Source organism: Schistocerca cancellata, chromosome 6 (genome assembly GCF_023864275.1).
Source record: "Schistocerca cancellata isolate TAMUIC-IGC-003103 chromosome 6, iqSchCanc2.1, whole genome shotgun sequence".
NCBI classification, from domain to species: Eukaryota; Metazoa; Arthropoda; class Insecta; order Orthoptera; family Acrididae; genus Schistocerca; species Schistocerca cancellata.
Genome location: NC_064631.1, coordinates 54,591,624 through 54,603,633, shown reverse-complemented (window position 1 = coordinate 54,603,633; position 12,010 = coordinate 54,591,624). Strand labels below are relative to the sequence as shown.

The window sequence follows — 12,010 nt, the reverse complement described above, 5'->3', positions numbered from 1 at the left end:
TTGGATGGCCTCCTGAGGGATGCTGTGCCAAATTCTGTCAAAATGTCCGAAGGTACTTCGAAGGCTCTGCCTATAACGCGCCTAACATTCTCAGCTGGGTAGAGATCTAGTGGTCTTGCTGGCTAAGATGGGGTTTGGCAAGCACGGAAAAAACAGCAGAAATTCTCGCCGTGTACGGGCTGGAATTTTCTTGTGGAAATGTAAGCCCAAGGTGGCTTGCCACGAAGGGAATCAGAACAGAGCATAGAATATCGTCGACGTATCGTTCTACTGTAAAGGTCCGGTGGATAACAATCAAACATGTCGTCCTATGAACTGCAATGGCTCCGCAACCCGTCACTGTGGTGGGTGACACCAACTTTTGTTATCCTACTGCTCTGCAGGGCGTCTCTAGACACGTCTTTACTGGTCGTCGTGCCTCTGTTCGAAGCAGGGCTCATCACTGAAGACAATTCTGTTCCAGTCAGTGAGGTTCCAGGCTATCGAAGACTGTTCTGTAGACACCTCAGACAGCAATAGGATAACAATCTGGCTGTCAAGCAACATATGTACCGACAACCTGGAGTGATGGTCTGGTGTTCCACTTTATTCCATAGCAGGACAAACTTGGTTGTGGTCTGCAGAATCCCTACAGCACTGTAGTACGTCGACGATATGCTACGTCCTGTTTTGTTGCCCTTTATGGCAAGGCATCTTGGGCTTAAATCTCTGCAAAATAAAGTCCACCTGCACATAGCGAGAGTTCCTACAGGTTACCTTCTAGCTTGTCAAACCCTGCCTCGGCGAGCAAGGTCGTAGGATGTCATCTCCATTAATAACATTTGGAACATTGTGGGCAGAGCCTTCCAACCAGCTCCGGATTTTGACGATTTAACGTGCCAATTGGACAGAATTTAGCGCAACATCCCTTAGGAGGGTATCCAATGAGTCTGTCAATCAATTCGAAGATTAATAACTGCTTAACTGCTTTCGTAAGGGCCAGAGCTGTAGCAATATGCTACTAATTTGTTCAATTTTTGGAACTCTCTCTGTTGATAAATCATCCATATTATCTGAAAATGCAATTCATTTGTTTGTCTACACATGTACACCACATCTATCCTGATTTCCGTCCCATTTGGATATTTATTTCGTGTTGTGTCCTTTTCTGTTTTCTTATTTTTTGTCTTGAAATGCGTTTCTCTTCAGCAGTCACCATGTCTCATTAAGTTATGCATTGAATTTGTTCTTCCATTCTTAATACTTTTCACACACAAGCATGTAACAAAAAAGTATTATCATCAAGCATTTAAGAAAGCCGTCTTTGGCGTCATAGTGATGTCATCAACACAACAAATTGTACAAAGCAATTTCGCCAGTTAAGCACGAAAGTGATCCTTCTTTTCACTTAAATGACTTCATATCGTTAATACAATATCACAGCTTCTTGTTTGTTTGGTAAATATGACAACCATGATCACACTTTATATTTCAGTTGTAATGTAACATAAGAGCATCATTTGTAATAGTAATGCTCCCATCATTTCGTTGAACACAGTTAAGTCCAGCCATGCATTTAAAATCTCAGATAGTTTTAGAAGCTCCTCTTGAGGTATTAACATTGTACAGTCAGCAATCACATTATATTTAGTACACCATAAAAACCATTTCAGTAATTTTTCTCATATCAAGATTAAGTTGAGCATCATGAAGTTGTCAAACAAAATTCAGAACACAAATAAGTCCCTAATGCATCATCACCCTATCACAATCACATAAACCACAACAATACAGATTAGTTCCCAAAACTTCATCTTAATATAAATATCACACGCTTTCCATACGCTTCACATAATTCCATAAATACAACTCAGATAGAAAAATGCTGTAAATATAATCTGCATACTTTATTCATTGTATGTATCATGTATTTTGAACCAAGAAATATATTTTACATCGTCACCGATCTTTCAAACATCTTATATAACCTTTAGTTCATATAATATGTTTATCCTTTTGGTTTGACAAACACCATTCGCCACTGAGCCTTTCTCTTACAGTGATATCATACCAGTAATGAAGCTGACATGGCTTGAGAAATATCTAACATTTTCATTTCTGTAGATGTTTTGTGTTGCTAACACCAGATGACTCAAATGCAACTAACAATTTATCAGTCTTACTTCCTCTTATGTAAAAATCCAAATTTATTTTTCGCAATGCATGTAAGATTCCCAAAATGGCAGTAGTTCAAATCTATTTACCTTCAACTAATCCAAAGAAGCAGTTATTCAACATAGCGTACCATAATCCAAGTAAGCCAATAAAAATTTTATTTTAGGCTTTCACCTTTGGTTTGCATAAATATCATACACTTCAGATACAGTGAAAATGTTAAAACAGAGATCTATCCAGACTGTAGTTTACAACTTTGTTGACCCCTCATTGAAGCTAACATTTTCACAGAAATTTCCTACGGATAAAAATTTATTATTGAAATTCTTGAATAACATTGAAGTACAGTCTTTGCTTGTCATGCACACTATTTACATATATAGTTGTGCTATGTTTTCACATCTGTTCTTGAATACTGTTTTCCTAAAACTTCTGTAAGTGTAAACTGCAACTCTTCTATTTGGTACAACAGCTAAGTCAGTGTTTGGTGGGGCCGTGTTAACACATGTTTCTGGCGCAAGAGTGCTGCTGCTTTCTACAACTAACTGTCCTTCTTCAACAAGGGACTCAGTTTGCTATTAATTGTATTTGCTCTGCTATCCAGTAAGTTACTTGCTTATTTGTTCACTGTTTTTCTTTATGTTAGATTTTAAGCTTTCTAGTCCCAAAACTAAATTTTCGCCATAGAATTTTATTTCAGACATCAACAGGATACTGCTAGATTTCACTTGGTCACTATCAGATTTAATACTGTCTGCCTATCTCCCTATTTTCCGAAGATAATTCTTAGTGCATCACACCAATCAGGTTTTGTATCAACTTCCGCATCTTTTAAACTGTGAAAAATATCCTGACTCACACCTGTTACTCCGCACTTCCTATTGCTTTACTTCCTGCTTCTTTATTGCTATTGATGTTAACTATATTTGAGAGCACAGTTCCCCACAAAATAACAAGTTTAATGCTTTCGTTTGTCTAGCTTCTCTCTTCCTCTGAAGTCTTATGTTATAATCACGTGATTGTTGCTTTACCTTAACTTACTTTTGTTTTTCTATGAGTAATTGTTGTTCTCCAAATATGTGTCCATCATAGTATATCTCCTCTGCAGTTTTTGTTATTGGCTTAATATAAGTTTTTACTTTACGAAACACTAAAATTATATTAACGCTTGAGCCAAAAATGCCTATAAATGCTGGCTTCGGCACCTACCTGTAAAAATCCTCCCTTAAGTGTCAACTTTGCAAGTATTTATTTCAAGTGTATACTTTTTCATATGCAGTGTTTGTAGATAAAGTTGAAGAGAGGAATCTTGACATAAATTGTTAATTATTTACTTAACTTGCCACTGTCATCAGTGATAGTCTTAATACAACTCATTAGGTCCTAGGTTGTTGAAATGATATGACAGAAGGTTAATGACATATTTTCTGAATATTATGTTTTCATTCCATTTAACTTTATTCAAAATACAGTCACAAACACTATATGAAATCACAAGGCAAATATAGATCCTAATTGCACATAAAAGACATGAACAGATTCACTAACATTCTCACCGCAACGAGTTAAAAGATCTTCAAACTGTGTTCACTCTCACTGATGTGTAACGAGCCTGACGCAATTTGGGCCAAGCAAGAATAATATATACCTTATCGATAGTTCTCGAAGTTTTATAATATTTTCCATTTAAAGCTTATGTTTGCCCTGCATAAATTCTTTCAGATATTAATAGGTAATAACAGTATTGTAGAATTAGAGTAAATATTACCTAAGTTAATCACATTATGTTAACTTGATACCTTATCATATATTGATTGTAAATTAGTCATAATGTAAACACATACAATTATTTTGAATGACTTAAGATGACTTTCCAAAACAAGAATGAGTGATAATATTCTCTTTTACATGCTTTTACTACATTTATTGGAAAATAAATGTTGATGATATAATATTGCACCATAAGGAACTATAGATATATAAATGGAAAAAATATGTATGTGGCAAAGATTTGACTGAATGCTACAACAGAAATGTCTACAATTACTAACAGAGGACATTAACACCACATACGATGAACATCCTCTCAGTCTCCTAAAATACAACTATTGCCAATGATACCTGAAAAGCCATTGAAGGGTGTGAAACAACCACTTTAACAGTAATTTCTGCATGTTATTTGATAAGCTGATTCTGATTTTTACTTCTCAAAACGGAACATTTGACATTCTCATGCAGTCTGACAGCGAATGGAGAAACAAAAAGTAACAGGTGATACTCATATTCCAACAAAAGTTGATCATGAGTACTTTCAGCAGCAGTTCCTTCCATAACGCTTGGAGGTACTCGGTTATCCAGTCAAAATATAGTAAAAGTCCTTGGCGGAAGCTTCTACGTTGGATGGTAAAGCATGTTCCTCGTTTTATAATCAGCCAGTACAGCTTCAGTTTGTTTCCTGCCCTGTCTGAGAGGCTGTTTATGTGTTTGGAAAACACAACAATTCTATAGGGCTTCTCTGGTATCACCTTTATCTGTGATGGATTCCTGCCATCCATGACCACGTACTGGTTTCTACCATTTAAATAAAATCTTCGAGACAGTTATATGTATGTGCATCCGGTATTGTAGGAATAATACACAGCATCAATAAAACCTCCTCGGTCTACGAGCCAAGTTACTTCGGATAAAACACTCGCACTTTCGGTTGCTGTGTCCACCATTGTCATCAGGAGCTAAGGTCACTGAATGCTGGGTCGGGAACGGTGTTCTGCTTACATAACTTTAAACGCTGTGCCCCACTATACATTTGTCCATGGAGTTTGTTGTGATGGCATGTTTCGGTAAAATTTTCTCGGTTAACAAGCTGCATAAGCAGAACACCGTGGCTGTCCTGGCCGTCGGTGATCTTGGCTCCTGATGACGATGGCGGAGACAGCTATCGAAAGATCGCGTGTTTTATTCGAAGTGACGCAGCTTGCAAACGAAGATGATTATACTGAAGCATGCCACCGCAAAAGACTCCGAGTACAAATATATAGTGTGGTACAGTGTAGAGAGTTTTTCGGAAAACTATGACGGTAAAAACCAGCATGTTGACCACTTGTATGGCTTGCACGTTATAAAACGGAGAGATGTGCCTTCTAAATCCATGCCGATTTATTGGTTTCTTTTTAGGGAACTCAATTAATATGAGCTTAGAGTACGCCCAATTATGCAACATTCGATCTACTTCAATTTTGTGCACCTGCTCTATTGCACATCTAATATGCGTTGAAACCATACACAAACGACAAAAATTCTGAGATTGTTCAGGAATATTTTCTGAGTGGTTCGGTATAAAGGACCTGCGGTATTAGTAGAAAGTAACAATGTACTTATGAGTTAGTGGGTTTGTTATCCCAGTTACCATTGTTTTTGCGAAAATATCTTCACAGAAGCTAAAAAGCCTGTAACATGTAATGAGCAAAACGTACGACATAAAGTACTGAGTAATGAAACAACACTCACATTGAAACGTCCCCTTAGAACAATTTTACACGGCTGTGCTGATAAACCTCTTACACTATTTACTTTTCAAACAGCTGAGCAAAACTGAACGTACTCAAACATTCACTAAAGTGACACACAATATTTTTAGCGCAACGCAATCTGACTATCAAAGATCCCTGCAAAACAATGGCCCTGACTAACATTGACCTATACCTTTCACAAATAACTTACCTCACAAAAATCTTCGTTACTCGAACTCCTGCAATACAGCGAGCGCCACTACTGCCAGCTAAATAAAAGATTCAAACTACGGAAGGCAGTAACTACTGATAGGGATAGTTAGCAAATGAAAGATATTAATAGAGAACAAACAATGTATTTACCTTAATACTCATAATATATATAGCAGTTCATGACAAATTACAAAACTCCGCCATCTCTCTCCCCACATCCACCACTGCTGGCGGCTCACCTCCAACTGCGCAACGCTACGCGCTGTTCACATCCAGCTGCCGCTGCCTAACACTACAATGGCAGACAACAATGCAAACTAGCCACAGACTGCACACAGCACAGCCAGTGATTTTCATATAGAGCGCTACGTAACGTTGCCAATAAGAAAACATAAACAGCGTACTTACATAGCCCCCATGCTCCCCACAAAAAATTTTACAAAATATTTTTGGGCAGTGGCCAATAATGATTTGAAAAAATTTTTCATAATTACAATAACAAAGATATCAAATGCACACACTTATTGATACAATGTTGGTCAAAAGCTAAAATTTTCTCACAGTCCATAAAGACAGTCCAGATTGTTCATCACAGTAAAATTTCAGTGTTTTTTTTCTAAATCTGAGCAGTAAAAGACAATTCACACGGAAGTAGTGGATTTCCATGCAGTCTTGAAGAAGTAGTGTTGTCCTTCCAACTGAAAGACTGTGCTGACTCTTGACATGCTGACAGGTAATGGGCCACAACAGAGCAAACCCACAGCAGAGTCATTCGACGTTTTGAAGAATATTGGTAGGTAGGTCATCACAGAGTAGACCCACTGTAGTCCTGGTAGAGATTGTGGTATTGGTGGGCCACCAGAGGTGCAGACCCACTGCAGTCCTTGTAGAAATAATGGTATTGGTGAGTCAGCAAAGGTGTAGACCCACTGTAGTCCTTGTAGAAATAATGGTATTGGTGAGTCATCAAAGATGCAGACCCACTGCAGTCCTTGTAGAGATGGCCAGCAGCCATCTGTTGTGACTGTGTGGGTGCACAATCGCCATTGAAGAGTCTTGCAGGTAATATAGCAAGTCCATAACCACCACTTGTGCACTCACGAAGTTTTTGGAACTGTCCTTAAAACCAGCAATGCTGTTATCCAGTCCCCTGCTGAATTATTAACACACGTGCAAACGCTAACAGTCCCTACTTCTCACATATTGTCCACACACTATGACCAACAGAAACGTGTGCAGTGAAATGGAACTTACAAGTTACTTAATTTGATTAACTGGTGTCAATTACAATATTATAACATGAGAATACAATTACAAAGGTACAAAATACATCATTAAAGAACATAAGAATTCAGATAACATTTGTAGTACAGGCTTTACAAAAGAATCGAAATAACATACACATCAGTGTTACAGGAATTATTACATGAGTACATACATAAAAGATCAGAATAACTTGCAAAACATCAACTGCACATATGAGCAACAAAACAGAACAGATAAATAATGTCTAAGCATATTTACAAGGTAAATAACATATTATTAATGCCAATTATATTCGAGGATAACAATATTCCTCATCATAGTGAATGTAGCTTAGTATTAGAAAAATTCTATGAAACTACACAGAGACAGGAAGAAAACAAATACACAAGGGTACACAAACACATAGTGGGATAGCACAAAAGGAAAGGACAGGGTTCGTTTTACTGCAGTATTTTGCATGGAGATCTCCCTTCGTTCATCATTATTCCCAAAATTCTTATCTAAGCCTGCTTTCTGTATTCTGTTCACATCCTCTGTCAAAAATACTTTATCTCCACTGTACAGTATCCTTTTTTTTTTGCCCAAACCATTTTCATATAGCTTCTCAATACATTTCTTCCAAGTCATCATAGTTAGTTTCTTATATAGTCTAACCCCTCTTAAGCTAACTTAAATCTACTGAGCTCAGATGCTAAACTAAAGGACGAGGCAATGCAGCATCACATAAAACAATTAATATAAACAGCAATGAAAAAAAATTGAAAATTGCAATGCAAGCTACAGTAAATCCAAATTACCAAGCAATGCAACATTACAAATAATATGAGCCAATGTGCAGCAACAAGAAAAGCTTAACAGAGTAATACAAAGTTAAATTTAGCAGCACTATGCCTGGCAAACAGCAGCAACTTATACCTAAACATGACATAGCTCAAGCAGAAAAAATATTACAGTAAAAACAACAATGCAGACAAGGGAAATGTCTATTTACATCTTAATGTCTATAGCAGTTCATGACTCCAGTCTTACAAATTTCAAAACTGTGAGCGCCACTACTGCCAGCTAAATAAAAGATTCAAACTACGGAAGGCACTAACTACTGATAGGGATAGTTAGCAAATGAAAGATATTAATAGAGAACAAACAATGTATTTACCTTAATACTCATAATATATATATAGCAGTTCATGACATTACAAAACTCCGCCATTTCTCTCCCCACATCCACCACTGCTGGCGGCTCACCTCCAACTGCGCAACGCTACGCGCTGTTCACATCCAGCTGCCGCTGCCTAACACTACAATAGCAGACAACAATGCAAACTAGCCACAGACTGCACACAGCACAGCACGTGATTTTCATATAGAGCGCTACGTAACGTTGCCAATAAGAAAACATAGACAGCCTACTTACAACATCTTTGTGCGGCTCTTCCATTGCATTAATTTAACTCATACACAGCAAGCTCTTCATCAACAGCCCTATCAAAATTGCTGACTATCACTAAAACCAGCACTGGAAGCATAAGAAACTCAGTCTGATGCTGCTTACAGTGCCGGCCGCACACGCGACCCTTAGCGGCGCGTCTTAAGTTGTGCATGCCTAGGAAAATTTTATAATGTACAAATATATGTTTACCTTAATGTGAGCACTGTTGCTCTAAACCATTTCATAACTATTTACTCTATGTAATGTAAATTTTTTTTACTTCTGATGAAGGCTGCCTTAGAGCAGTTGAAACCTAGGTAAAGTTGAAAAAAAAAATTACCTGTGCAACCGAAGAGCTTTATTTTCGAGTAATATTATAAACTCCTGACAGAACTGACGAGTACTGGATGTAATGTCAGCTTGGGGGTTGAAGAGTGAAGTGGACATTACCATTGTGAGTTGCAAAATACCGACAATGGACGGAATGAGTTTCTTTGCAAAGAAGACGCACAACATGTACTGCTGACATTTGCGCTGTTGTCTAGTTATTTTCAGTGCAATACAGGCTCAAAGATAAACGAGGGTGAGAAATAAAGCGATATGCTATTACTCTCTAACGAGCCAAGGGATATTACGAACCTCTTACACTTCATTAATCAGAAAATATCTCTGAACAGCCCCGAAAATATTCGCGTTCGCGTACCATTTTTCACAGTGCGGGGGAAATAAAAGTGGCCTGTGGAACGAAGTTCCAGAGTACAAGGAAATTCACTACAGAAAAGGGAATACAGTACTAGCTTGACTGTAGTAGATGTTGAAAGTGACCGCCATTGATCTCTTGGCACTTTTAGGTCCCGGTCCGCAAGTCGCTGAAGGTGGATCAAAACTGGAATGCTACAACTGCTGCAGACTCATCCGAAATGTTCCGCTGCAGTTCTTGAAGACTTGAGGTCTCGCCACACACTCACAGATCAGGTGGGCTGGGTGTATAGCTAGGACCGCGGCAGACTGACTTATGTTGACAAGTATGTCACGCGTGAAGACTGTGTAAACGTGCTCCGCCCCTGTGGCCGAGCAGTTCTAGCGCTTCAGTCCGCAACCGCGCTGCTGCTACGGTCGCAGGTTCGAATCCTGCGTCGGGCATTGATGTGTGTGATGTCCTTAGGCTAGTTAGGTTTAAGTTGTTCTATGTCTAGGGGACTGCTGATCTCAGATGTTAAGTCCCATAGTGCTTACAGCCATTTGAATTTGAAACGTGCTCCGAGGTTGGACCAGATGGACAGGCAGTTGCTCCGTCCTCTTGGAAGTAACTATATGGCTTTCCCTAATGCGTCAGTGCTGCTACATATTGGCGTCGAATCGTATCCACTGGTCTGGGTCACTTTTTCTTGCCCCACTCTTCATAAATGAATGCATAAACTGACGAAATGTGACACCCATCTTTTCTGATTTCACATGGTTTGCTCAATTCCCTTTGCTTTTCTTCAGATATTTGTGATCTGGTTTCTTCAAAATAATGAATTTGATATTATGTGTCAGAAAACAAAGTTTTCTCACATTCTCAGCAATCTCAATTACGAAAGTACAAAAATCGAGGAACCGTATGCACGAACAAGGTTCAAACGCGTCATGAGTTACAATAAGATATATTAATATTTGTGATTGATTGCGATATTTATTGCAATCTTACGCGGTATTTTGCAACAGTGTGCGTTAGAAATGTATGATGTCGTCGTCGACTGTCCGATACACTAAGTGCTTAGGTGAAGTGTTTGTATAACTACGCCTAAACCCGCCTAACTGTGTTTTCTTTCAGATGCATGCAATAAGTTACCTATAGCTGGTATTCCTGTAGATAACCTCTCACTGTTGTACTTTTAACGCGCCGATAGGGAGATGCTGACAATGCCTCGCCTCAAAAGACCTCTACCGGGTGCACATCTTCACAGACCCCGACCCAGACCCCGCATGGGCCTCCTGGACAAATTACGGAAAAACCGCCTCCATGAACCTCGACTGGATGCTATTTAATGACTACTCGCTCGGAGACGTCGTCATCATGGACCTGAAGAAAGTAACTGCTGGACACGCCCTCCGGACCGATATCAATGTCATACGCGCTATGGAATTTGGCTACAAGGAAGGTTCTTTCAAAAAATAGTTCCACGTACAATGTAACAAATGTTACCTTCCTTGGAACTTGTACAACTTAAGTAGAATTTTACCTGTACGTATAACGAGACGAGTAACACTACCCTTTAGAATTCTGTGTCAGTTGCTTGTATTTCTTTGTATCAAAATTAAAGTTGTAGATATATGCTGGAAACAGAGAAAGAAATTTCTCACACGTTTTCTCTTCTGGGAAACGCTTAAGTAAGAAATACAGAATAATCCTGTAGATGTAGATACGTATACCTTTGTATAAAGCATTCTTGGTTTCCTTTTGGCAGCACACTTGAGTAAAAACTTGAGCTTTTGAAGATTACGATAACTGGCTAACTAACAACTTGAAAAGCGCAAATGATCGTGTGAGTTGGCTCCCCACCAACGTAATGGCATCACAATCACCTTGAATACACTGCATTATCCAGATGAGGGAAATTAAAAAAGGAACAAGCTGGTGGAACTGACCCAGTTGTTCTACTGGGTCATTCTAAAACAATTCAATCACAACAAAGTTCGGAAACTCGAAATTCGTTCACATATAACTGCAGCCATTGTGATACCACGCTCGAAACTCTCTGAATGGCCTGAAATTTGCTTTATGTTCAAAAATATGTAAGGATATTGACTATACCGCAGTATTTCTATGTAAAAAAAATGCAGTAGCTTCACCTAAAGTTTGCGTAAATTAGAGTTATTCGATTATGGTTTAGAAATACGCAAAGATATTGACTATACTGGTGTAACTCGACATTCATGAACTAATTCGTAGGTTAAGCGACAATTGTGAATTCCATCGTTCGATTTCTGTACTGTACCTGGTGTAAGGTACAAACGACCCTCAAATCAATTATTTCTACATTTGAATTGTTCTGCAAGACACTAATCTTACCAACACTACATTATTCCACAGTCTAAAAATACATAACATTCACCAGAATAGCGGAAAATGGTGTCGTGCCACAGTATTTCCATACCAAAAAGAAGGACTCATGCATCGATATCTCCACAAAGACTCAATTATGTATACAGATGGTTCATCCATTGCAGGAATCGAGAATCTCGACAATTTTTGCCTGTTATCGACATAAACGTTTACCTATTTTACCTATTCCTGAGAAAAGGGGTCTTAAAGAAAGGACAGAGAGCGTAAGATAACGAATGAAAAAATATATATATTTTCGTGTGATATAATTACAAATTAACATTTAGGGGATCTATTCCCTTCCTTGTACTGACAAACCTTACTTCTTGCCAAATTAATGATTCTACGTCA

At 38.4% G+C, this 12,010-nt stretch overlaps 2 protein-coding genes across 2 annotated transcripts in view; both read left to right on the top strand.

The window, feature by feature from the left end:
* The window catches only part of LOC126191563 (uncharacterized), a 66,733-nt gene extending 55,833 nt beyond the window's left edge, over window positions 1–10,900 (top strand). The window contains exon 4 of the mRNA XM_049932479.1: window positions 10,464–10,900. Coding sequence (XP_049788436.1) covers window positions 10,464–10,602 — 139 coding nt within the window. The 3' untranslated portion in view covers window positions 10,603–10,900. The remainder of the gene's footprint in view (window positions 1–10,463) is intronic.
* The window catches only part of LOC126191559 (retinol-binding protein pinta-like), a 301,411-nt gene that overhangs the window by 55,823 nt on the left and 233,578 nt on the right, over window positions 1–12,010 (top strand). The gene's annotated exons all lie outside the window — the stretch shown is intronic.